At 33.7% G+C, this 26,119-nt stretch overlaps 3 protein-coding genes across 9 annotated transcripts in view; 1 reads left to right on the top strand and 2 right to left on the bottom strand.

Moving 5' to 3' along the window:
- Positions 1 to 11,987, bottom strand: part of LOC111050308 (mitochondrial basic amino acids transporter) — a 25,749-nt gene extending 13,762 nt beyond the window's left edge. The window contains exons 1-6 of one of the 4 annotated variants that reach the window (XM_022336606.2): positions 11,577 to 11,765; positions 10,770 to 10,879; positions 9,838 to 10,126; positions 9,239 to 9,334; positions 8,275 to 8,404; positions 4,591 to 4,712 (exon numbers count right to left, since the gene is read on the bottom strand). In XM_022336606.2, coding sequence (XP_022192298.1) covers positions 4,591 to 4,712; positions 8,275 to 8,404; positions 9,239 to 9,334; positions 9,838 to 10,126; positions 10,770 to 10,879; positions 11,577 to 11,628 — 799 coding nt within the window. In that variant the 5' untranslated portion in view covers positions 11,629 to 11,765. Of the gene's footprint in view, positions 1 to 4,590; positions 4,713 to 8,274; positions 8,405 to 9,238; positions 9,335 to 9,837; positions 10,127 to 10,769; positions 10,880 to 11,576 lie in introns of all 4 variants that reach the window. The other 3 variants (XM_022336608.2, XM_022336607.2, XM_039425952.1) reach the window with 3 other exon arrangements.
- Positions 11,723 to 24,397, top strand: LOC111050306 (poly(U)-specific endoribonuclease homolog). Of its 2 annotated transcripts, XM_022336604.2 has the most exons (6): positions 12,090 to 12,480; positions 17,967 to 18,182; positions 19,459 to 19,612; positions 20,342 to 20,538; positions 22,119 to 22,351; positions 23,455 to 24,397. In XM_022336604.2, exons 1-6 carry the CDS (start codon positions 12,369 to 12,371, stop codon positions 23,686 to 23,688), a joined length of 1,146 nt encoding a protein of 381 aa, XP_022192296.1. In that variant the 5' UTR covers positions 12,090 to 12,368; the 3' UTR covers positions 23,689 to 24,397. The 2 variants fall into 2 exon arrangements, with proteins under 2 accessions (XP_022192297.1, XP_022192296.1); XM_022336605.2 differs by lacking the exon at positions 17,967 to 18,182 and having other exon boundaries at positions 11,723 to 12,480.
- Positions 24,398 to 25,228: 831 nt separating this feature from the next.
- LOC111049497 (lysosomal alpha-mannosidase) overlaps positions 25,229 to 26,119 on the bottom strand; it is a 53,242-nt gene continuing 52,351 nt past the window's right edge. For all 3 annotated transcript variants that reach the window (XM_039425953.1, XM_039425955.1, XM_039425954.1), the window contains one exon: positions 25,229 to 25,608. In XM_039425953.1, the coding sequence (XP_039281887.1) occupies positions 25,387 to 25,608 (222 nt within the window). In that variant the 3' untranslated portion in view covers positions 25,229 to 25,386. The remainder of the gene's footprint in view (positions 25,609 to 26,119) is intronic.

Genomic DNA, 26,119 nt, shown 5'->3' on the forward strand with positions numbered 1-26,119 from the left:
CATTCAATCTATTAATTATTGCTCTCTTTATTCTAGCATATTATCATTCAATATTTTGCTCTTTAAATATATCGACAGTCCTCTGCTCTCGTTTGTAATTTGGGCTATCCAATGTTATTTCTTGAACAACAAAATTTTTAAGTTAATTAAAAATTGTGAATTATTTGAATAGTTTCTATAGTTTCTAATAGTTTAATTATTTGAATTATGTTAATTTTGGAAGTTCAGAGAGATTATTTTTTTTTTTTAATTGAAAATTTGTTCCTTGTTTTGACACATGGTATAAAAAACTTCATCTCTTCTCTCCATTGATGGAATCATGTAATATTCGTGGAAAAATAAAAAAAATAAAAATTTTCCCCAAGTTTTCATTTATATCTCTCATATTTTTTTAGTTTCTGTGAACTAACAGAAATGAATTGACCATATGATTTTGACTCTTTATACAATTTTGAAACAGATAATCACGATATCAGGTTAAAATAAAAACAAAAAAGGCAAGCGTGTGTAAAAGGCTTTGTTTTTACCTGTTTCCCTAGCAACGAATACGAATACAGTATAATGAAACCTTTTCGTGTCAAGGGGGCGTTCGGTGCTATGCGGTTGCTATTCGGTACCGAATTCAAACCGAATCATCGTTTCACACTTATCGGAATTTGCCGAAAACGAACCGAAAACGAAACGAACCGAACCGAGAGTGTGTGAAAGTAGCCTTACAGTGAAAACTAGAAGATTTCAATTTATTGTATCAGCCATTTACAGTCCTCCAAGACACAATATAACCAACGAAGTTTACAATAATTTATTCGACTGCCTAGGAAACAGATTCATCATAGGTGGGGATTTCAATGCAAAACATATAAGTTGGGGCTCAGGATTGAACTCTCAAAAAGGAAGACAGCTATTTCAAGCTATAAATGATAGGCAATGCTCAGTAATGTCATCAAATAGACCCACATATTGGTAAACTGATAGAAATAAATTACCAGATTTGATAGATTTCTTTGTAATCAGGAATTTATCATTAAACTACATAGAAATAGAAGATTGTGAAGACCTGAAGTAAAATGAAGTAATTTGAGGCTAGTTAATAGGCAAACAGACTGGTCAGCATTTTGGTTCCAAGAATTATTTGGACTGGTTCCAAGAATTATTGCATGTAAAAATAGATTTTGAGCTAGGAATTACTGGCTGTGATCAGTTGGATTCTGAGGTTGAAAACTTCACAAGGGACATCCAAGAAGCAGCCTGGGACAGCACTCCACATTCAACACAGAGAACAAGGTCTTCTGGTTTACATTATCCACATCACATATTGGAACTTATCCATGAGAAAAGGGAAGCGAGGAAAAAGTGGTAGCGAACAAGAGCACCAGTGGATGAATCTCATTTGAATTTTCTAACTAGAAAACTGAAGAAATGTATCAGTAGCTATAAGAATGATATGATCAGTGAATATCTCAGAAACCATGCTACAGATAAGAACTCCGATTATTTACTCTGGAAAGCTACAAAGTACTTGGAAAAACCCTCAGTTCAAGAAACACCAATCAAAACAATTAATGGTGAGTGGGCAAGGAATAACGAACAGAAAGCTGAACGTTTTGCATACCTTTTGAATACCTGGGAAGTGTCTTTCAACCTCATCAATTTCAACGCGGTGTAGAAGATGATGGGATGGAAATATCACAGGATATGAGAGAGATTCCAGCCTTAAAAACAAATGAGCTGATAAGTATCATCAAGAAAACCAGTTGTAAGGAAGCTTCAGGATATGATATCATTACTGGTGAAGTTCTGAAAAACCTACCAGATAGAGCTTAACTCACAGTTCTCATAAATGCAGCTTTGAGGATGAAGTATGTGCCACTGTCATGGAAGGCATCATGAATGGAAAAAGAATATGCAATGCTAGTTATGTGCGACTTAACCAAAGCATTTGACTGCATACAACTTGAATTACTGCAAATGAAACTTGAGCACTATGGAATTTAAGGTAAAGAACTGGCTCTAATTAAATCATACTTGGAAGACAGAAGACAAATAGTATGTGTTGGCGACAAGTCATCTCAAGAGGTTAGTGTCAGGTATGGTATCCCCCAGGGACCTGTTCTTGGGCCATTTCTTTTCCTGATTTCAATAAATGATTTAGCATATGTCTTACCCCAGAGCCCTATGCTATATGCGGATGACACAACACTCATTGTACGGCACAAAGGCTGCAATGTATTACATCAAATGGAAACAGTCATATTTAATGAAGCAAAGGAGTGGTTTGAAGCCAATGGATTGAAACTTAATATTGGAAAGACCTCAAGAATGATATGCAGTCTGCGCTCTGTAGATGAGCCCCAAGCACCTGCAGTAAGACTCAAGCACCTGCAGTAAAACTGCTCGGTTTCAACATAGACCCAAAATTGTCCTGGAGTGCTCATGTAGACAATCTGTGTACAAGATTGTGAGGATTAACGTTTGTTCTTAGAAAACTTAGAGACCAGCTATCAACCCAGCATCTGAGAATGGTGTATTTTGCTCTAGTTCGGAGTCATCTAGCTTATGGCATGCATTTGTGGGGTCACACAGCCCACCTCAAGCATCTACTGCTGTACCAGAAGAGAGCAATTCCAACTATTTTACATAAGAGTCAGCAAGAGACTTGTAGACCTCTATTTGTTCGACTCAAAGTATTAACTGTATTCAACTTGTATATACTATGCTCTGTTCTGTATATAAAAAAGAACATGTCGACTTATGTTCAACGGTCGTAGATACATAGTTTTAATACACGATCTAGTCAGATGTTGCATCTTCCAAGATGTAGAATAGACAAGTCATATAAAACATGCTTTGTAGGTGGTTTCGATTTATTCAACAAGCTTCATGTTGGAGCCAAAAATGTTTCTAATAAAGCTTGAAGAATTAAATTATTTAGTTATTTAGTGGAAAGGCCCTATTACTCTATAGAAGAGTTTTTGAATTCGAACTGTGATATAACATTTTAGTTTATAGTACCTTCCCAAATTGATTTGAAATTATGTATTTTTATATTTATACTTATAAAATTTTTACTCTGTACTTGACAATTTCTGTGTAAATTTATGTTAGACAAGATCTTATATGAATCTATAGATCAAATAATAATAATAAAAAAACTCCATAGAATTACTCATGTAATTGAGAAGACTCTAGAAGAGAAAAAAATATCATGCTGCTATCTTTTTAGACGTCGCTCAGGCATTTGATAAAGTGTGGCATGTAGGTCTAATTGAGAAACTACAAAAAGTTTTACCTCAGCAATATGCCTCATTGCTAAAATCTTACCTGTCAGACAGATTTTTCAGAGTAAAACAAGGTGATAGCTACTCAGGACTAACACCAATTAAAGCTGGAGTACCTCAAGGAAGTGTATTGGGCCCTACTCTGTACCTGCTCTACACCAGCGATCTTCCTGTGCCAGAAAATGACACTATTGCAACCTTTGTAGATGACACAGCTGTCTTAGCAGTTGGAGAAACTAATGAGGAAGCTACAAGTAAAGCACAAGAAGCCATCAAGAAAATTGAGAAATGGACTAGAACCTGGCGGATTGAGTTGAATGAAAGCAAGTCCACACATGTTGTCTTCACAAATAGGCATTATGTGTACATCGTCAATAAGATTAAACAACAAAGAAGTTCCGTTTGCAAATGAAGCTAAGTATCTTGGAATGACACTAGATGCAAAGCTACGATGGAAGTCATACGTCAAGAAAAAGAAAGAAGAATTGGATTCCAAATACTCGAAAATGTACTGGTTATTGGGAGGAGATTCAAGCCTTTCAACCTACATTAAATTACTATTGTATAGACAAATTCTTCGGCCTGTGTGGTTGTATGGCATCAAGCTGTGGGACTGTGCAAGGAAAAGTAACATCAACACCATCCAGAAATTCCAGAACAAGGTTTTGAGGAATGCTTTCAATGCTCCATACTTTGTCAGAAACTCGGATCTCCAGAGGGACCTGCAGATGGAAGAAGTCGATGGATGATCACAATGGCTGCCAGAAACCATGAAGAGACTCTACATTATCATCAGAACATCCAAGCTCTACACCTCATTGACAACTCTAATACAGTGAGAAGACTGAAAAGGAAAAAGTCTACAGATCTCGTTTAAATGTAGCAAGAGTGATTATGAAAGTAACAGTGCATGGGCATTGCTCACTTAGACTGTGAAGGAATGAATACCCCTTTAGTGTCAAACTTTAACGTATTAATTTAAGCTAGAATTGAACTGTTCATTAACCAAAGTGTTAGAATGCAGTCAAATTACAAAAAAAGAGTAAATGAATAATGCTCAAATACCCCAAATCCGCACTGTTAGTAAACTAGGACAATTTTAGTTAACGTGAATGTCAATTAAAAAATGTTTTCAGACCGTGAAAAATTATCAAAATTTGTTATTTCGTTTTGTTACTAACATGATCATGAAATTGATGATGGATTGAAAAAGAAAACTTGAAAAAAGTACAATAACGAATGCATTTTTCTTTATTTCAATAATTTTAATATGTGAATAATGGAAAAATGAGTGTTATTGGTGTTAGTTTACCTGCACTTGTTCCTCCCAAAAGCACACAGACCGTTGAATGATGATGAGTGTGCAATAACTCTGCACTGAGACATGCTGTATGTTCATATGCCAGAGCATACAGGCCAAACGTTGGCACATCTCTGAAGCAAACAATCACATTTCAAACGAAAATTACAAATTTCACGAAAAGTGAATCCAATTCCACGAAAAGTCATCTAATTCCACGAAAAGTGAATCTAATTTTATCAGATTTTACAGATCTTATTTAAGAAGAATACTTTGTATATGACATAGTATAGAATAGAATATCCTAGAAATGGATGTATCAGATGACTATTCATTCCAATGAGCAAATCTTTGAGATTGTTCAAGAATCTTGAAAAGAAAGTAGTTTTCAATGGAGAGTCTTTTGACAGTTCATAACTTGTTAGCTACTACAATCTATAATTTATTCTTCAAATTTGTTGTCAATTGATAGAACTACTCAAATAGATATATTTTTTATTTGTCAACATAAGCCTCATTGTTGTCATTTATTCAATGTAGGCAGCTGGAAATTAATGTATGATGATATGAAATAAAATAACTGCTAAAATTGCGAATTTACAAAATTAATCTATTGTAATTCATAACAGTCCAGGCAATGAATGCTCGAAAAAGGGTATAGAAGGAAAAGTTCGGAAGACAATTTTTGACTCGGCAGTTCTGTTTAGGGTAGTAAGGAGGTAAACATATCAAAAGTCCCCTTAGCACAGGGGGTAGGGGTGGTTCAAAGGTACCATTTTTTGGTTTCTCGCATATAACTCGAAAACTGTTCATTGTACGGACATGACTGTTCTATACGAAGTTGAAGGTTACATAAATTCCTACAATATTCATTAACCAACTTTTTCTGTATCTCCAATAGTTCTTGAGATATCCGCTCTTGAAGGTATGGCGTTTTAAGAAAAATACGTTTGCTTCCAATGTTTTGCCAGTTTTGCTCTTATAACTTCTTAAACATCGATGAAAAATGTGCTGATTATGAGCGTATAGAGCATTAAATTATCTTCAATTTAATGTATAATTTCACACTCTACGCATTTCCCTACGACTGTTGCAGCAGCGTTAGTGTTGATTGTGTAATCTTCAGTTTTGCAACAATATAGCCTACCAATTGACAAACGAATTTGGAGGGAGTGTTTTCAGCACAATTTTTGACTTCACAGCTTTGTTGGGACCAGTTAGGGGGTGAACATATCGAAAGTCCTCATCCCTACCCCATGTGCTGAAGGGATGAGGGTGGTTTAAATGTTGCATTTTGGAACTTTTTGCTTCCACGCTTATATCTTGGCAACAATGCGTTTAACCATCATGACTAATTGTTCACAAATTGATTTTGATAAATTCTCTACAATTTTTGTTCCATGAATTTTTGTGATATTTCTAACAGTTTTCGAGAAATCCGCTCTTGAAAGTGTGGAATTGTCGAAATAACAGGTTTCTATGCATTGTTTTGTTCTTTCAGGGCATATAACTCTCCAACAATGCATTGTAAAAATAAATGCTCATTGTAGGTTTAAAGAGTGTTGAATTATTTTCAATTTGATGTATTTTTTCTCTATTCCAAGATTTCCTTCCATTGTTATAGCAGCTTTAATGTAGGGGGTTGAATTTTAAATGCTGCAATAATTGATCATTTGACAATGGAATTTGAAGGGGGTGTGTGGAACGCAATATTTGATTTCGCATCTCAATTAAGACTAGTTAGAAGGTTAACATAGGAAAAATGTGCATCTTCATTCCCTCTGTTAAAGGTGTGGAACCGCTGAGTTGACACTTGTTTCAAATTTAAAAATATCACCCCCTACATTAAAGATGGAGGTAACAATGGAAGGAAAACTTGGAATAAAGAAAAAATATATCATATTGAAGATAATTTAATGCTCTTCAAACCTACAATGAACATTGATTTTTACAATGCATTGTTGGAGACTTCAAAGGCCTGAAAGAGCAAAGCAATGGATAGAAACCTGTTATTTCGACAATTCCACACTTTCAAGAGCGGATATATCGAAAACTATTAGAGATATCATGAAACTTCATTGGAAAAAAATCGTAGAGAATTTATCAAACTTAATTTTTGAACAGTTAGTCATTATGTTAAACGCATTGTTACCAAGATATAAGCGTGGAAGCAAAAAGTTGAAAAATGCAACATTTAAACCACCCTCATCCCTTCAGCACATAGGGTAGGGATGTGAACTCCCTAACTGGTTCCAACAAAGCTGTGAAGTCAAAAATTGTGCTGAAAACACTCCCTCCAAATTCTTTTGTCATATTGGTCCATTATTGCTAGAATGGAGATTTCACACTCAACACTAAAGCTGCTGCAAAAGGTGTAGGGAAATTCGTAAAAGTGTGAAACTGAAGAGAATTTAATGCTCTTTAAGCACATAATAAGCACGGATTTTTTCCATCGATATTTGAGAAGTTATAAGAGCAAAAATGGCAAAACATTGTAAGCAAACGTGTTTTTTTTTCAATTCCATACATTCAAGAGCGGATATCTCAAGAACTATAGGTGATACAGAAAAAGTTGTTAAATGAATATTGTAGGAATTTATGTAACCTTTAATTTCGTATACAATAGTCATGTCCTTAAGATGAACAGTTCTCGAGTTATATGCGAGAAACCAAAAAATGGTACCTTTGAACCACCCCCACCTCCTAAGCACAGGGGGTAGTGGTGGGGACTTTTGATATGTTTACTTCCTTACTACCCTAAACCATAGAGAAAAAATGGCGTAAGTAGATATCCCAAGGTATAGGACATTTATGTCGCAACTTTTACTGTTATCTCAAGCCGATTACTGCCGATTATTGTCAATTTCTACTGTTTTGTTGGGGTGAGAGTGTATGAACGGCACAATTTGAGGGACTACCAGCGTCACACAGCTGCATGGGAAAGAACTACGTGAACTATCGGCTTGAGATAACAGTAAATGTTGCGACATAAACGCCCTATACCATGGGATATCTAATTATGCTATCGTTTCTCTATGCCTAAACAGAACCGCGGGGCCAAAAATTGTCTTCCAAACTTTTCCCTCTATAACTCTTCCTTGACTGAACTATAAGGTGAGATTTATTAGATTTTCTATTCTATTCTTCGTTGAAGGTTGAACTACAGTTTCAGAAACTTTGAGGTTCAAGTTTTCAATAAGTTACTGCCTTCAAAAAATCCTTATGCATACTTATCTTCTTATATTATTACATTATTAGGCTATGTGATTGTTCTAAAATTAATGTTAATATTCCCAGATCCATCATGCAACCAAGCTCAACCTTCATTTTGAAATTTCAATTTTTTTTATTGTCAAGAAGCAGAAGAAAATATAATATGCATAGTTATACATAAAAATAAAATAAAAGTACATAGTGTTTTCAATGACAATTAAATTTGAAATTTATCATTGATACTAGGGCTGACTTTGGTGTTATACTGTGGTATCAACACTATAGTCAGCCATGGTAATACCAATAACCTGTCATCACCACGTTAAACTATATCCAAACAGGTATTCAAACCATTCAAATACAGAACTGGCATTTACGCGTGAAAAATTTAATTCAACTAATAGTTAAAATGCTCCCACAATGCAATGCCAATAAATTAGAGTCAACTCGAAAATGATTTCATTTCACAAAAATCCAACTCACCGAACTAGCATAGGTACAAGACCAACAAATAGATTCCTCACTCCTCCAGCTTTGAAAGTTTTCAGCAGAAAATCCCATGTGCCAGAGTAGATAACTGGCCTGCGGGAATGGTCCGCTTGGCTTACTTTACCTGAAATAAAAGTTCGAGTTTCAGTTTTTAAAATTTATTTTCATAGCTCATCATTATTTTGAAATAGGTAAACCAAATGGATAGACACACTTCAATACCGGCCTGCAGACAATTATTTTATAGGAATAGATTAGTCAAAAAACTCACCGACATTTGCACAAACATTATTCAATTTAAAAAAAAAAGATTCACACGGATTTTTCACTTCAATACTGATGTGCACACTTATTATTATGGATAGATTTATTATAAAAGCTTGCAGACATTCGCACAAACCTTTCTAATGTAAGCCGTGCTTCAGTCTGGAAAACACAAATAGGCCTAGATGAGATTATGATAATTATTTTAAAGTTAACATGCAAATTATATAAGAAGCAGGTACAACCCATACTCTGGAATAATATTAGAAAAACACAAATTTGCCTGAATGACATTATAATAATTACAGTATTTCAGAGTTATCATGCATATTATTTAGGACGAGCAGGTGTAAACCATGCCTGAACGGTCTACAAATGAATGATATTGAAATGGGTGTTAGTAGGATTAGCAGGCATAGGATTAGTAGCCTATTCATTTTCTTCATCTACAAAAATACTTAATCAAGTCAAAGATAAATTAGATTAATAATATCTAGAAATTGGAACTGTTATCTTATAAGTGTAATAATTGTACATGACTGAATAAATAGATAAATAACAATTCTAATTGAGATCTACAAAAAATTACGTTTGAAAAATATGATTAGTATATATATTTTTTTAAATCACACAGAAAATTCTAGTTTAGTAGGAAATTCTCAACAAAAAAACTTGCGAGATTGAGGAAACGAACCTATAACCTCCTGTTCCAAAGTCCAGCGTGGTACCACAACGCCACGTTGTCTTAAGGATAAAGCGATGTTTTTATAGCCCTTCTGTTGGCTAAGCTCTATGACGGAATAAAAATAATTATTCGTATATTTCTAGAATCAGGATGGATTAGTAAAATTTAAAATAACAATATTTATACTTGAAAATCTGTTTGCGTAATTTCTAGTTAATCAGTTTGGTATTTCAGGCGTGATCAGCTTATCTTGATTTATTTGAACCCCATTCTTCATCCTAAAGCTGGATTCGCACACAAGAGTGACAGTGGACAATGAAAACATAATTCCCACGTGTTCTAATAATAAAAATTGCCAAACTTAGCAGAATACATTGAAAGGTGCTAATGTATGATGAATCATGGACGATGTATGATAATGAATAAACTATGAATAAAAAGGAAGACTGATAATAATATGAATAATCACCAGTCTGAATCAGCAACTGTGTCAAATTGAAATTAACCAATCACATCAACTTGAACAATTGGTATATAATGAATTAAAGATGATAAATTATAAAGGTTCAATGATTGAATATGATAAATCATGGATAACTGATATTTACCAGTCTGGGTCTGGAGCTGAATCTTGCTGAGCTCCACAGGACAAAGTCCGACGGTGGTGACCAGGCCGGCCACACAGCCCGACAGAAACACATCCCAGTGGTAGTAGCGGTAAGTAGTGGACAGCTTCCCACCCTCCCCCTCCACTACGTCACAGCAGTGCCGTTTCGGATGCTCACCGCGGTAGTGGGCGAGTGCGCGAAGCGAGTTCCCGTAGCAGCCAAAGTAGACAGAGTTCATGACGCCAGCTGAGACCAGTGGCATAAACATGCCTTTGTAGAACCCCAGCACCTGTCCAAAACAGATAAAGCTGATTAAAAATTATTAATCTCCGTCAAAAATATGAATATTGTATTTTTGTTCCAATGCCTGTGTAGAGGCCTAACACCTAAAAGTGAAACACAGATGAAAATAAATCAATCTTTGTTACATGAATAATGATGTGTTTATTTGTTGCAAGTGTATCAATGCATACTTCTAATGACTTTCAAAAGCCTATTGCATGTTAAAATAGAAGTAAACTAACATTATTGATAGTCAGCTATTTATTAGAAAAGGAGATAACTATAACATTAGATTTTATTTTCTCAAGCAGCAGGGCGCGGAAAGTGGAGTTCATATCAAAAGTTGTATGATTTATTAGTAAATAATGATGTTGGCTTTATAATTCAAAGACCAGGGTTCAAATCCCGGCCCGGGCAAGATTTTTTCTCGGGCAACCACCGTGTTTCGGATGAACACGTTATTGTCGGTCCAGGCTGCCTAAAAACAGACGTTAGGTCATGTCCGAGGCCCTGAAATTGATCAGGTGCGACCTGGAAACTCTGACACTAGATCTGAGCCAGCCAGGTCACTCGATATTATCACTTTGTATTTGAATAGTAATTTTATCATCTATTCTTGATAATATTCAAGAGAGATGTGTTTCACTCACCCCATCTCTTCTGAGAATTGATGCAAATATGTCGCATGATCCCTTGCAGTGTGCCTGTTGTCTCACCTTAATTGTGTCAAGTGGGTGACCAACGATTAATCCACAAACGCCTGTAAATTACAATTAATAATACTTTAAATTATATAGGTAAGTTAAGAATAAGCATATTTGCAAAAACTGACAATAGTAGCCTACAGGATATTTTCAGCAATCTAAATGTGTTTAATAATCATAATAATTTGGGGAAAACACTACAGCTCGATTTTATTGAATTTTATTGGGGAATTTGTAACAAGGGATAAAAGAAACAAGACATTAATGTTGACATGAAGTTTCATTTTGTTCATTTATAAATTAATATGTTATTGGGCTATTATTTGGTTAAAGAGGTTAAACTAGTGGAAGAAGCTACTAATAAACTATGAGTTGAAGTAACTATATCTGTCTATAAAGAAAATATATTACATTCTGACCACCTAAAGACCTACCTACTTAAAATGTTAGATTAGATAGCTTAGCTAGCTTACCTAGATTAGAGGATTGAGTCTATTTCAATTTATGTTCAATACAAAAATACATTGGATAAGGATTATTAGCCTAAATAAGTTGAATTTGTACACAAAGTATGTTATAAGTAAATTCAATAAGACAAAGAAAGTAGGCACTTAAACTATCTATTCAACCAGTCTAACAACATAATTTATTACTTATGTGAATCAATATTTCAAATGAAATTATTCTTGAAAGTTATAGACTAGTTCAAGACTACGATCATGATGAAAAAAGAATTGAAATAATTCAAGTTACCAGCAAACCATCCTGCTCCAAAATCGTACCATCGAAAAGTATGATCACTCATTACTCGAGTCTCTTGAGTGACTGAAGATAAGCGAACTTTGACATTGTATTATTTTTCTGAGGTTGTATTGTTGGATAAAGTTCAGTCTATCATCAGATGATAGAAAACTGTGTCGTGGCGTTTGTGAATCCAAAAATAAATATAGTTGCTAAACATTAGTGTTCTCATTCTGACTGAATTTAGAACAAGGTTTCTCTAAAAAGTGATTGAATTTGAAAAAAACATTGTTATCAGAAATCAAAATTCTCATAAAATATACTCTATGTAGTAGATTTTCAATCAAAAAGTAGTCAAAAAACAAAATCAGTAAGCTAATAATAATACAGAACAAAGAACAATAAATTAAAAAGATAGGTTATGTTTTTAAATTTGAAAAAATCAAACAGCTGATTCACTGACTGTCAGCTGACAAGCAAACAAGCAGACGAGAAAATCCCGTATGCAAGAAGAATGCAAGTAGTAAACATAACCTTAATTTTTTTCAGATTCAAGTTTTACTGTTGTGTGTTGTGCTCCTCTTTAATTTATTGAAGTTTCCAGGTCAAAACAAACTGTACTTTGTTCTACTTTTGCTATATAAAATCATTGGAACTTATTAATTTAGAATATTCTTCAGAATTGATACCCTTGGCTTAGTTTAGTTTTAAATTTAAAGAGTTCCGTGTTTGTTGTCATTTGTTTTTTTAACCTTCTCAGTTATTGCTATTGACTTATTTAGTGGGATTATTGGCTATAGGAAAATGAGAAATAATCTGCAATTTTGTTTTCTTTTTTCCTGTATTATTTTAATGTTGTACAAAGGAAATGCAGCACAGCAAGGAAGCGTTGACAGTAAATACACGACTTGTTCCAGTGAGTAGAAAAATATTTTTGCTTACCATATTCTAGTAAATGGAACAATAGAGAAAGGATATCATAGCTTAAAAAAATATCCCATAGTATAGGGCATTTGTGTTTTAAATTTTACTGTTTGTTTAAGCCGTTTATTGTTGACTAGCAGGTTACCCGTGCTCCACGAGAGCCTAAATGAGAAACTTTTGGTCCTAATGAAATCTTAAAAATGATCAAGAATTGGAAATAGGCCTATAACCATTCTCGATAAATAAATAATCCATAAGTAAAACAAGTTAATCAGTTCAGTAGTTCAGGCGTGATGATGCGTCATTTGTAAATTTCCTATCCTGTGTACGGGATCTAGTTCTCTCGTTTATTATAATAAATTATTATACATTACTGTCAATTTTTTTTGTTGATCATTGAGGTCTTTCCACACCCAACGTAGCGTAGCTAGAAATATGTCTTTATAAGACTTAGTCGTTGTATCTCCCTTGTTAAGCTGTTAAATTAAATCAACGCTTGCGCTGTAGGCATGGACAAACTTATATTTAGAACATAATTGCTCTATACCCTGGCGCGGATCCAGGGAGGGGGGGTGATCGCCCCCCCCCCACAACTTTCCGAGTGGTGTTTGTGGAAAATTTACAGTTACAAGTCCAGGTAATATATACATGAAATATTGATTGGATACATAAAATAAGTCCAGAGCCAATTATTTCATGCAAATTTTCCTTGTGTTAGACTCATGATGGCCCAAAAAGTTCTTATTCTCGGTTCATTTTCCAGTTTTCAGCTATTTCCGCCAAATCCTGACACAAAAATTTGTTTTTGCCTTTTTTAGATGATGAAATTATTGATATGGTAATGAATTCTCCATTGTCGTGACATTAAGATTTTGCATCATGATAAAAGTTCATTAGATCATGTTCTATGAGAATCACCCGTTAGATGCTCTTAATTTTGTAGAGAGGCTCGCATAAGGGCACCTCAAGGATCAAGGATCACATTTTTATTTTCAAACACACATAGCTTTTAACACAATGATGGGGTCTCATTGTACCACAGCTCATTCTTCTCTGCTCGTCAAGGCGGTTCAAAATCATGCATCATGAATCGAATTCGATCGAAGAATAAGATTCATCCCTGAGTGTATTTTAACCAGTATTTCAATACACAAAGAAATGATCAATAATTCAGAGCTATGTATCTCGGTAAGGGTACGTTTATGTCGGAGCTGCGATTAGTGAAAAAAGCTGCGATTCTAGCAACGCGTAGATAATACCAACGTGCTTTCTAATAGGCCTGTTTATGTCGGAGCTGCGATGAAAATCGATCTTGGGTCCTGACCATCGATAAGAGCATCGATAATGGCTCGGTCCATTTTCGAAGCTAGTATCGAGGCTAGTATCGAGTTGTAGAATACAAAGTACAAACATGGACCAATATTTTTTCATGATTTGGGTTGATTTATATGTGGAGTTTCGTAAGCAAGTGACATTTTCTTTACTTTATTAAACTATTTCTTATTCAATTACAAAATTCTATCTTATTGTCAATGATAATAATGAAACATAATATAGACCTTGATGTATGCATTTCAAGAATAAATTAAATTGTTTCTATTTTATTGAAGAATATAACTTTTTTGTATAAATCTACTTACCTTAATGTTAGCATTAATCGCTTCTCTGTCATGATAGGACTTATGTGATAATTATTCCAGTCCTTTTGGAGATTATTGGAAACTCTCGTCAAAATGTAGTCGAAAGTTTCTATTTCCATTCTCATATAGTCAAAAAAATTTTTTGGATGCTGTCTTAAATCTTTATATAAATGATGATACTCCCCAAATACATTCCTCTCCACATTGATAGGATGTGCATAATATTCACGTTCTCTACAACCTATTAAGTAATGCTTTACTGTATTCGATGCAAAAATAAAATCTTCATCAGAATCACTCATTATAGCATACACAAATTGGTTTTTCAATACATGAATTAAAGAATCAAGCTTTAAGCACGACTGTCGGCATGAACAGTCGATAGAAGCTGAGCGCTACTCCCTATTAGCATCGCTTCTCTCATCGTTGCTAGGATCGTTTATCACAGCTCCGACATAAACGTACCCTAACGCATTATCATAAAAAAGACTTGATCTTGAATTTTAGAATTGAATTTGAATTTTTCTTCTCTTTTAGTTGGTTTAAATGGAAGAATATGATGTTAATGTAAGATTCAATCATTTCAAAAAATTAAGAAATCGAATATACTTTTCTCATATTAACGATCTAGGAAGCTCTATGATAGGAAACAGTGATTCAAAATGAATTCAAGGCAATTGAGCTCTTAGAGAATGGATGTCTACAATTTGGAATCAATCATGAGTTTCTATGATGTATCAGACTCATTTTTAGGGATGTCCATCCCGAGATCCGGGATCCCGGTCCATTTCTGATACCTAACAATCCCGGGATTTTTCAGCGTCAATCCTGGGATTTTCGGGATTAGAAAACCTGAAATTGTGAATCATATTTTTCCAAAAACAATTCAATATAGAATTCATTTACGGTGATGAATATGAGTTTTTATAAATAATTTATTGTTCTTAAGTGTTTGACTAATTTATTCTAAAGGCACAGCCTACAGTTGCATATACATAATACTGTATACTGTACTCTTTACTGGCTAAATAGAATTCGCATTATCGGTTCGCATTACTCACAAAATGGTAGTTGATCGGTTGCTATGTCTCTACACTTGTTTCTGTTTGCACAGCACCACAATTACCAGTCTAGACGGCGCAATATTTGCAATAGTGCTGATGGCATTTCCTTGAAGACTTCAGAAATCAGAAATAAACAAGCACTAACCATTCACTCTTTATCTAATTATTCCTCTTCTCTTCTCTTTCTCTATCATGAATAGAATAATATCTAGTTGAAGTGAATATAGTTGGTTCTACGAAATTTCATTTATTAGTGTAGTGGTTCAGCTTTCGCGTTGTTCGGTCGGTATGGCGTTACGGTCTTACAAAAAGTATCCTATTTTATTATTAATATTACTTATTCAAGTGATATTAATTCACTCTACAATGTGAACTCAAAGTGATGAAAGTGTGAACTCTATCCCGTCCTGATGTGGGATAGAAATGCTTTTGTTCTACATAAAAAAGACTCTGATGAGTCATCTTTCTTTCCTCAGTTCTCACTATCATGTAGGATACTGCAAATTTAAGGTAGGACATCAAATAAAAAATTTACTCTCAATCTTGAGATCATTCATAGAAATAGAATATTTGATTTCAATATTATTCCTAAGTATTTTTTCATTTTAATAATATCCTCTCCTTCTATAATGAGCCCTTTTTCATCTCCACACACTGTTACTGAACATGTAATTGAGGAGGAACAAATGCAAAAATGCATGAACATGATTTTTGCCAATCCCGGGATCAGTCCCGGGATTAATAACGGGATTGGAAATCAGTCCCGGGATTGACATCCCTACTCATTTTAGAGACTCTTGATTAACAGGAAAATCGCGAAAAATGAGAAACTGAAATCGCTATTTTTAAAATCGGCCGTAACTTTCTAATAATACTGGAAACGAAAGTATCCTTCATTGTAGTGAAAAAATAAAATATACTTTTCCTACAGTTACCTTGAAAAGTGGCCATTCCTGCACTGATTTTAGAATCCAAAGAATCACTTTTCCGCTCTAGTGCGAGAAATATTTTTCTGCACTCCAGATTTGCAACATGGCAACGCAAAATAGTTAGTAGGTTATATGGAGCACCAGTGCAGCAAAATCAAAATTAAGTTGGTAACAGTGACTGTGGTATAGTGTTGTGGTGCACGTTATAATAATAACGATGACAACGATGGACAACGACAGCCACCACATTCAGCACACAGCCGCCTTCATTCATTTACTACTACATTATTCAATTTCAAATAAATTAAGGGTTTTATTAATAATAAAATTACACAGAAAAACATTTTGATGGATTTCAGGCAATTTTACCCATAATTACCCACTTTTCATATTCAATGGTAACTGTAGGAAAAATTTTATGTAAAATACGTGCGCAAAGTTCCTCTGCTGCACTCAAGAAACCATTCCGCCCTCACCTACGGTTCGGGCGTAAACGTTTCTTTCGGTGCAGCAAACGGTCACTTTGCGCACTAGTTGCACAAATAACTATTTCCACATCCACATTTTGAAATTTTATCCGAAGTATTTCACAAGATACCGTACGCAGTTTTGAATAAATTTTTTTTGAATTGAAATACTGGTTAAAGTACACTCAAGGATGAATTGTCTATTTTCCAATTGAATTTCATTAATAATTCATGATTTCGAACCTTCCTGATGTACCAAGAAGAATGAGCTGTGGTTCATTGAGATCTGATCATTGTGTCAAAAGTTATGATTGTTTGAAATTTTGATTCTTGAAGTGTCCTTACGCGCGCCTCTCCAATAAATTAAGAGCATCTAATGGGTGATTCTCATAGAACATGATCCAATGAACTTATATCATGGTGCGAAATCTGGATGTGATGAATAGAGTTTCTGATGATGATTGAAGCTAAAACTTGGGTGTTTCCCAAAATACGAGGATCATTGTTGTCAGGTTTACCTGGAAATTCATATGAGAGAGAGCGCTCTATCTGTAAAGCACAAAATTACGCTCAGAGGAATCTTGAGTTGTACATTTAAATGGTAACAATCGGAAGATATTGTAGATCAAAATCTAAAATCATAGAAATTGATGTTTTCTTAAAATTCTACTTATTTTTGAAAATATTGTAACTCAGACCTCATCGAAGATAGAAAGTTCCGAATGATCTCATTTTATTAGGAATTTCATAATCTAAATAAAAAGAGAGAGAAAATTTTTCTGATCGATTACAGGATTTGGCGGAAATAACTAAAAACTGGAAAATGAACCGAAAATACAAGGTTTTTGGGCCACTCTGTATCTAGCACAAGGGGAATTTCCCATGAAATACTTTGGTTCTCGATTTCTCTAATGTATCCAAACAGTATATTAAAAAATCAGAAGCCTACACAATATGAAATGCAAGCACCAATATAGTGACTGTACTACTACTACTACTGTAGTTGCAGTAATAAGTATAAAGACCATGGCATTTAAATGAACAAATTCAAAAATCCAATCAATTTCAACAAATAAAGCTCTCAAATGCTGTTTTCGATTAAAAACTTCAAAAATTTTCCGTGTGGTGGGGAGAGTCGAACGGGAGGGGGTGACCACCCAAATCGCCCCCCCCCACAGATCAGGGTCCTGGATCCTCGCCTGTCCATACCATGGGTGGGATATCTTCTTTTCCTAAGTTCTCCCAGAGATAAAACTTTCTAGATCTAGATTATCATCTATCACTATTTTCAATTTATGTTTCAATATACGTTTGAAAAAGAATCAAGTTAGAAAATTCTCTCAGTAGCTGCTAGTTGAAGGATCTTTTTTTTGTACAGGTGAATATTGTTCTGCGACCAATCATTTACAAAATGAAGACTGTATTCAAGGGGGCGGTTGTAAACATTTTGAAGGAGAATTAACCTCAGATAATCAGAGGATTGAATTAGCCGCTAGCTCATTATTGAAGTGTGTTAATGAGGATCAACCTTCACCAGAAATAAATTGTGATGTAACAAAGTCGAACCAATTGCTCATCTCGTCCAGTTGTAATTGTTAGTTTTCTCACCTACATGCTTTTGACTTTCTTATTATAATTCTGTAGTTTTTTGTTATTTGTCTGAGTTTATTGTTGCACTAATTCATCTGAATCTCTTGTGAAATAGGCTATACAAGTGGTGGTAGTAATTTTTTGTTTAAGATATGGCTATGAATGATAAGAATTCCTTGCTGGGACTCTTTTGAAACAATTGAAATGAATCCTGTAATGATAACAGGACTGTCTAATAAAAATCACTTTAGCCCACTCTTTAGGCCTATTTCTCTCTTAATGTATTTCAAAACCTATAATTTTTTTCTCTAATTTGCAGTGTTTTATCTACGATGTGAATTGTATTTATTGCATTGCCTTTTATATATATATATAAAATATATGTATTTACATATGTATGTATTTAATACATCATGTATCCATGATAATAATATTACACGAATAACAGAACTAATAACTCTATATACTCTATATATATATATATATAGCTTATATAAATTTGCATGTGGTCTTTGGTGTAATGTTAGTTACTGGTGTGAATAGTACGGCAACTAGTTAGTTGGTGGTGTATTGTTTTGAGTAGTCGCATTCATCCTTCCAGTTCTTTCACCTTGTCTAATAACACTTGTACACTGTATTTTATTTTGTCTCGTTTTTTATGTGTTACATCCATTTTCCCATTATTTATTTAATCCACTTCATTCAGTTTTTACTTCTTTGTATTTATTCATTTATCAATTAATTTATTTATCATGTACTCTATGCTTGCATTCTTGTTTTCTCCTTATTTGCTTTTTAATCAAATGAATAGATAATAAACTTTCACTGCATATCTTTTTCAAATTTCTCCGAAGTGAAGATTCACAAATTTAAACCTTTGTTCGTTTTCTTAAAACAACTCGAACTCTCACAATACACTAACATTCTGTTGTACGATTTAACAAGTGATTTCCTAGCAAATGGTATTTAACATCATCATGTATCCATGATAATAATATTACACGAATAACAGAACTAATAACTCTATTGAAATAAATAATAATACCTTAACATTCCAGTTATGATAACTGACAGATGTAAATTGGTGTAATGTTAATTATAATAACTGACAGATGTAAATTGGTGTAATGTTAATTATAATAACTGACAATAAATACATCAAAAACAAGTTGGTTATTTCAATCGAATAACAATATTCTACTAATTATCTCAAATTGTTGGTTCCCATTGGTTAGAGAAACTAAATCCAGCTTTCAATTCAAATTCTGAATCTCTTCCAGGTGAGAATACTTTTGATCACATAACAAACGATGACATACGCTCCTTCACTGAAGAACTTCTCAAAAAAGACAACAGCTCACTTTTTCAGTATTTCAAGTATAACATTCAAGGAAAGGCTAACAAGAATCCCGATGTTGACGAGGCTCCAGAGCAGTGAGTATTGAAGAAATTATTGTTAAAAGTATTTTTGGCTGAGAATAAAGCCTACATGAACTAGACTTGTGCGTGGGTGATGAAAATGAGAAATTTATGATGTAGCAAACTCAACTATAGTGAGATTCACCTTATAAAGTTAGTGGAAATTATATGACGGCATGGTTGCCAATTCTCCTTTTTCCTCCGCCTTCTAAAGTAGGTAGATTCATGCCATCCCGGTATATTTCATATGATATCACTCAATTGTTTATTCTTGTTTATAATGAACAATTCTATCTCAAATACCTTCTATTAGCCAAGAAAGTACCGTACTATATCTATTCATGATTTGATCAAATTGAGATCAAATAAATAAATAAATATTAAATATGCTGGTAGTTCATTATATTTCATCACAGCATACAATCGATTTGATAACAGTACGGAGCTAGAAAAGGATAGAGCTTTCTGGTTTTTCTAATGACAGACAAGAGTACCAAACCGATGATAATCAGGAGCTGACTTTAAAACGTGAATCGCACTTTAGAATAAATTGGTTCATTAAACATGATAAATCTCTAGTTAATTTGAATTCACAAAGCCGAGTAGTTCCATTCAATAATAATTTCTTTCCATACCTAATTTTTTCAGTAACGATCAATATTGTTAGCTAGTCTTGAGACCAATTTAAATCTTTTTCCGGTCCTAAAATGTTGAAGATGCTTGAAATCTACTAATTTGTTGTAGCCTTCTGGAAGTGGATGACCAAGCACTGCAGTATCCGACTGTTGAAAAAGTGATAGCTCTCCTGGACAATTACTATCCCGATGCTAAGACCGCCGAAGATGTCACTGAGGAGGAACAGGTTGAAGAAAACGAATTCCTAGACGCGATTATGGACACCGCCGTTATGAACCATACTATTGATTTCTTGCGCCAAAAAGGTTTGTTTCTCCTTATTTGTTCCCTCCCATCTCGTTTATTTAAACCCATAATGTTCAAAATCGATTAAGTCTCAATTGTCAAAATTCTCAATTATTTAGAATCTTACAAACCTCTCCACGCCAGAAAGATTTCTACTTGATATCTTCCTTCCATATTTTCTAATGAGAAGCTCGCTGTTTCATTTTTCAAGGATATGTGAGGATAGCTCATTGATGTTCAGACTATTATCGTATGAAAAAGAAACTTCAACTTATTTAGTCCATTGACACACATGATTTTCCGAAATCCAATATTTTAAGATACAAATATAAGCCTACCGATGACATGATGTAGTTAGATATCTTAATAATTATAAACCAAGCATTGTTTTGCAATTAAAAACTGAATTCTTATGTGTTTTATTGGTAGGGAGCCCCTTGCGAGAAGATCCCACCTCACCTAAATATACAGGATGTATCAAATTTAAGCTGTCAATGGGCTTACGACTGTCATACTTCAGCCGGGACCGACAGTTCAACATGACCAAACCGATAACACGGGAGTGATCTGGCTCAAAACTTTTGTTCGTATTTGGGTTTGAATTAAATGACTTTCCGTTTCAGGTTAATACAAAACAATTATACCACTTTCAACCTTCATTATCTCCTCTCATTGCTCTTAGGGCTGGTTTTCGAGCTCGGGATTTAGCTAAGCTCTAGACTTTAAACAGCTGAAGTCAGAAAATTGTCTTTCCGAAACGGGGCGTAGTCGTAGTTTTTATGACAATCTTTATTTTGTCATTTCTATAATTGGAAACGTTTTTCCTTGACGAAATGAAACATTCCTAAATAATTCAAAATAGCTGAAACGTTACACTACCTATTTTCTCTTTATTTTATTTTGTGTTCAATTTTCTAGTTTTTCGAAATTTAATTTAAACGTGGACTGCGACTACGCCCCGTTTCGGGAAGCCAATTTTCTGACTCCAGCTGTTTAAAGTCTAGAACTTAGCCAAATGCCGAGCTCGGAAACCGGCCCTTAATGTTCATATAATTTTTCAAATCATACTTTATTAATATGCTTTTTTATTATTTCGAGGTAAAATCTTGGAAAACATTCGTATAATCTACAATTCGTGTAACAAATCATATCTGGACCCTAATTCAATCCCAAATATTATATTCTTGCATCTAATGCAATTTCAAGCTCCTCTTCTTATAGCTTTCTTCACTTGTCTCACCTTTCATACATCTTCTAGGTCTTATGCCTCACAGAGAATACTATTACTTATTATTTTTTCAATAACACATTTGTTTCACACATAGATATCGCATCATAACACATGATAAATAAATACTAAAACAAAAAAACTAGTACTGAATCTGAATAATTTATTCGAGTTGATTACTGCTCTTATAATCGATTAAAAAATTCTTGTACTGTATGTGAATTATTAAATGAAGTTCATTACGCTTCTACAATTCTATTTCGAAGTATAGCTTGTAAACCTTATCTCTTACAAGTATTCATACTATTAATAATTTAAATTTATATATCATATTTTTAAATCACTATATTCCATTGCAATTTCAATTTGTAGGTGTATTCGATGGTGATCGAGAGATGTTCAAGAATTGGCTCCACTTGATGTGGTTCTCCCTCTACACCAGAGGCTACAAACGCCTTAGTTCGAGCGGATTTGAGCATGTTTTCAAAGGTGAAGTGAAGAAGAACACAGTGCTAGGAATGCATAATTGGATATCTTACACTTTGGAAGAGAGAGCCAACCACACTAACTACTATGGATGGATGAAAAATAAGGAATTCGAAAAGGTATCATTTTCATAAATTTCTACTTTAATATTTGGAATAATCATTCACCCACTATCATCAATATAATTGAAAAGTTTTGGAAGTTCTCTTATATTTTTCAGTGTCAAAATATAGTGTAGCGGAGAAAGTAGCTGAGAGTATTGAAAACTAATGCATGTATTCAAATCTGTCAAAACATATGGAGTGGCGATGGTAGATAGATAGAAGAAAGCGGTTACATTCAGATACATGCTTTACTTTTCAACACTCTCAGCTACCTTCTCCGCTACCCTCTACCTTTGCAGATTAACTATGTATTGACCATTACAGTGTTATAGCCGTTTGGTTTCAAATAATCTGAGTCTTCCCTACTGAATATTAAGCTCAAATATTCTATAGACTATGATGGGCTAACTAAGTCAGGTATAATTCTATTATCAATCTTTGATAGACAGATATCGCAACAATTGTGGGTTCAAATCCCGCCAAACGCATGGATTTCATCTTATTTCTTCTTATTACCCATGTACAAGTAAATGAATACTGTCTGGAGCATACATACAGCAAGAAAACATCAATTTTATACTGTACGGGTACAATTATAAGTCTAAAAACATATTAAGCTTTTAGAAATTTGGCTACATCGAGTGGTGATCAAATATGAAGGACTGTGATACGGAAAAGAAGACTGATTGAGCGGATTGTACGGTTTCAAAGTAATTTTGATTCTTTTGGATTTATATTTGTTCGTTTTTCTAAAATCCTGCATGCCCAACTTATTGCCTAAATAGCTCAACTTATTGTGTGGAATTTCTTGAATAAATAACTTATTGTTTTGTATTTTGGAGAAAAAATCATAAAATGATATTTTTTGTAGATTTTTGAATAATTTATAATTTTATTGTAGGCTTTTCTTTTGGATTTTTAATAAATTGAATAGACATTTCAGTGTTGTGAAAGCATTGTACATCATGATTTCATTCTTTCATCTTTTCTATTAATCTTTCGTTATTTCTCTATCTTCACCTGATTACTCTCACTTTTCAAATTTCTACTTTTAATTCTTCCTACTATTTCTCAATGAATTATTGCATTCTAAAGGTAATTGTAATCTTCGATTCCAGGGCTCAATTCTTACTCTACGTTTCAAGTGGAACGATAAAATGAAAAAAATCGGCTCATTTTTTATTGGAACCAGTCCTGAATTTGAAATGGCACTCTACAGTATGTGCTTCATTCTTCGGAACAATAAGAAATGCAAATTTCACTTGAATGGTTCAAAACTGTTTGTTAGAACCTACTCTATTTGCAACAAGGATAACAAACGAGTAGTTGGCAGTGTCTATGCTGGAAACTAGAACATAGTTTTTGGAGAAGTCGTCATATTTTTAAGTCTTTCTGGGCGCACCAGCTTATTTTATCAAAACTCCACATTAATATTTCCAAGTTCAGATGAGATAAGAATGACATATGTATTTTTATATGTTATAAGTTTTATTTTCAATATCATCTTTTTTTAACATATAATTTCCTATGATAATCATGTTAATACGTAATGTGTGGATTCCCACACAATGTACATGTACAGTGTAAGGTGTACGTGTCTAGTACAGTGGAAATATTATTCCCCAGAGTTTTGATGGGACTATTCAAACTCCTTCAGACCCAGCCCAGACCTGTGGTTTTGCTTGACCTTGAACGTGCATTAGCGTGGACCATAGATTGCGTGGATGTAGTTTTTGGCCGTCATGCGATTCACTGTGATATGCGAAAAACTTGAATTAAACTATATATATTATTATATTATACATATAATAGCATAAAATACGGCTATAGAGAGCCAGAAAAAGTGCTTTAAGAATTATATATGCACTACTACTGTACAAAATATTAAATGTAGGCCTACTACTTATTTATGAATTTCAACTGACTGACTTTCTCATGTTTTCAGTATGTAATCATTCATGTAAGACTTGAAGTTTATATCTTACCTTATATTCCTTGGCATTTTTCACGCCATTCTTATATTTTTTCAAGTTATTTGTAAATAAATATTTTTAAAAACCATCTACCTCAATTTATTTCCTCTTTTTTAATCATTGATTAATACTAAAGATAGTATTCTTATTTGAATACTAAATGCATACTTATTCAGCATGTGTGCATACAGAGAGCGATCAGACGTTTCGAGTTCCGCGTTCTTGGAATACATGTAAACTGAAGTTAATTGTTGTATTTAGTACGAAGAATGACGCTTATCATAATATGCAATACCAAATTAATACGGAAGCTACAGTTACTAGCTCTTGTTTGATAGTAGATATTGTTTATTTTCAATTGAGAACTCCAACTAGAACACTTGTATTAGACCGCCGATATTTTGTCCATAGGTTTGTTTTTTCAGATTGATTACTGCAATTTTACAGTCTTATAGGAAGAACATAGACCGCAGAACTCGGAACTGACGTTATTTTCCTGTACATAAATTTAAATCTTAGTGGACGCAGTTGCTAGGCATACAATTTTATATCAATACTAGACTCATCAAGATATCAATACTCATTCACTAGATGTTGACTTACTAATTATTTTTCTCGAAGTTTGAATTCTATTTTTAATGATACCAATCGTCCTCAACCTACAGTTGATATTATTCCAAAGGAATTTATCTTGCCACTTTATTGTAAATAGTGTAGGTAATTCGCCGAAACAATTAGTCTATCAAGAAAAACCAGAAAAAAGAGTTGAATAGTTGATCATTTTAAATAGAGTTCTATCAGAGTTTGGATGGTTGATTCAATCAAAAAACTACGAGAACTAATAAATGAGTAAATAAATAAGTATGTAGAACAACCAAATATTTTAAATGATCGCCTATAGATAATGAAAACAACTGAATGAATCTTTGGTAAGCGAACCTTTATTTACACACTCATATCAACAAACTTAAAAGTTAGAGAAAAATAAATAATCTATGAGACACTAGAAAAAATCCATAAAATTATGACTAGGCAATGGAATAAGTTGGAAGCAAATTCTTGAAATCAATGAATCTATTAATAATAGTGGACGATCAGTATGAATGTCCTGATTTCCATGGGGTGCAAAATAATCTCCATGGTCTGAAGTTCGGAGTCATCGTGTGTGATTTTTGGTCGGTTTTCCTGTTTCGCTGAATTGACTGTTTTCCAATGTAATCGATGCATGTTTTTCAGCTCCATGTTGCCTCCCAATGTCATCTCTTTCATCGATTTTATTTTGAAAGTGTTGAAGAGATCCTGTAATCGAGAACATGAACAATAGATTGATTTGCGATGAAATTTACCAAAGTGGGCTGTCAGTTTTCATTTTAACTCCATTAAAATTAAGAGTACAATTTTGAGTACATTTTAATATTAAGAGTACAATTTTGGTAATTTTGATCAATTATTATTCAAGTCATTATTTAATCAACTTTTCAAGCAAATTATAAATGAAAATCTCTGAAGTTTCTTTCAATTGGCTAATTCAGGGGAACCCACAGTCACAGGGTAAGGGGGTGAGGATGCAGACTGCGTCCTCGAAATTCTTGGGAGGGGGGTGCGGTTCAAAAACCTTATTAGTACTTCCTTCAATATTAGTAGCTATGCTTTTATATTTACAGTTAATTTGGAAAACTCAGTTCCATTGCAATGAGATAAGTAGTAGGTGCTTCTAAAAACTGAACTGAATCTTCCATAAAAATCAAATAGGTAGGAATGAAAATATATCAAGTTAGGTATAATAGGAGAGCTTATTGTAGTGAAAGTC

Source organism: Nilaparvata lugens, chromosome 4 (genome assembly GCF_014356525.2).
Source record: "Nilaparvata lugens isolate BPH chromosome 4, ASM1435652v1, whole genome shotgun sequence".
Classification (NCBI taxonomy): Eukaryota; Metazoa; Arthropoda; class Insecta; order Hemiptera; family Delphacidae; genus Nilaparvata; species Nilaparvata lugens.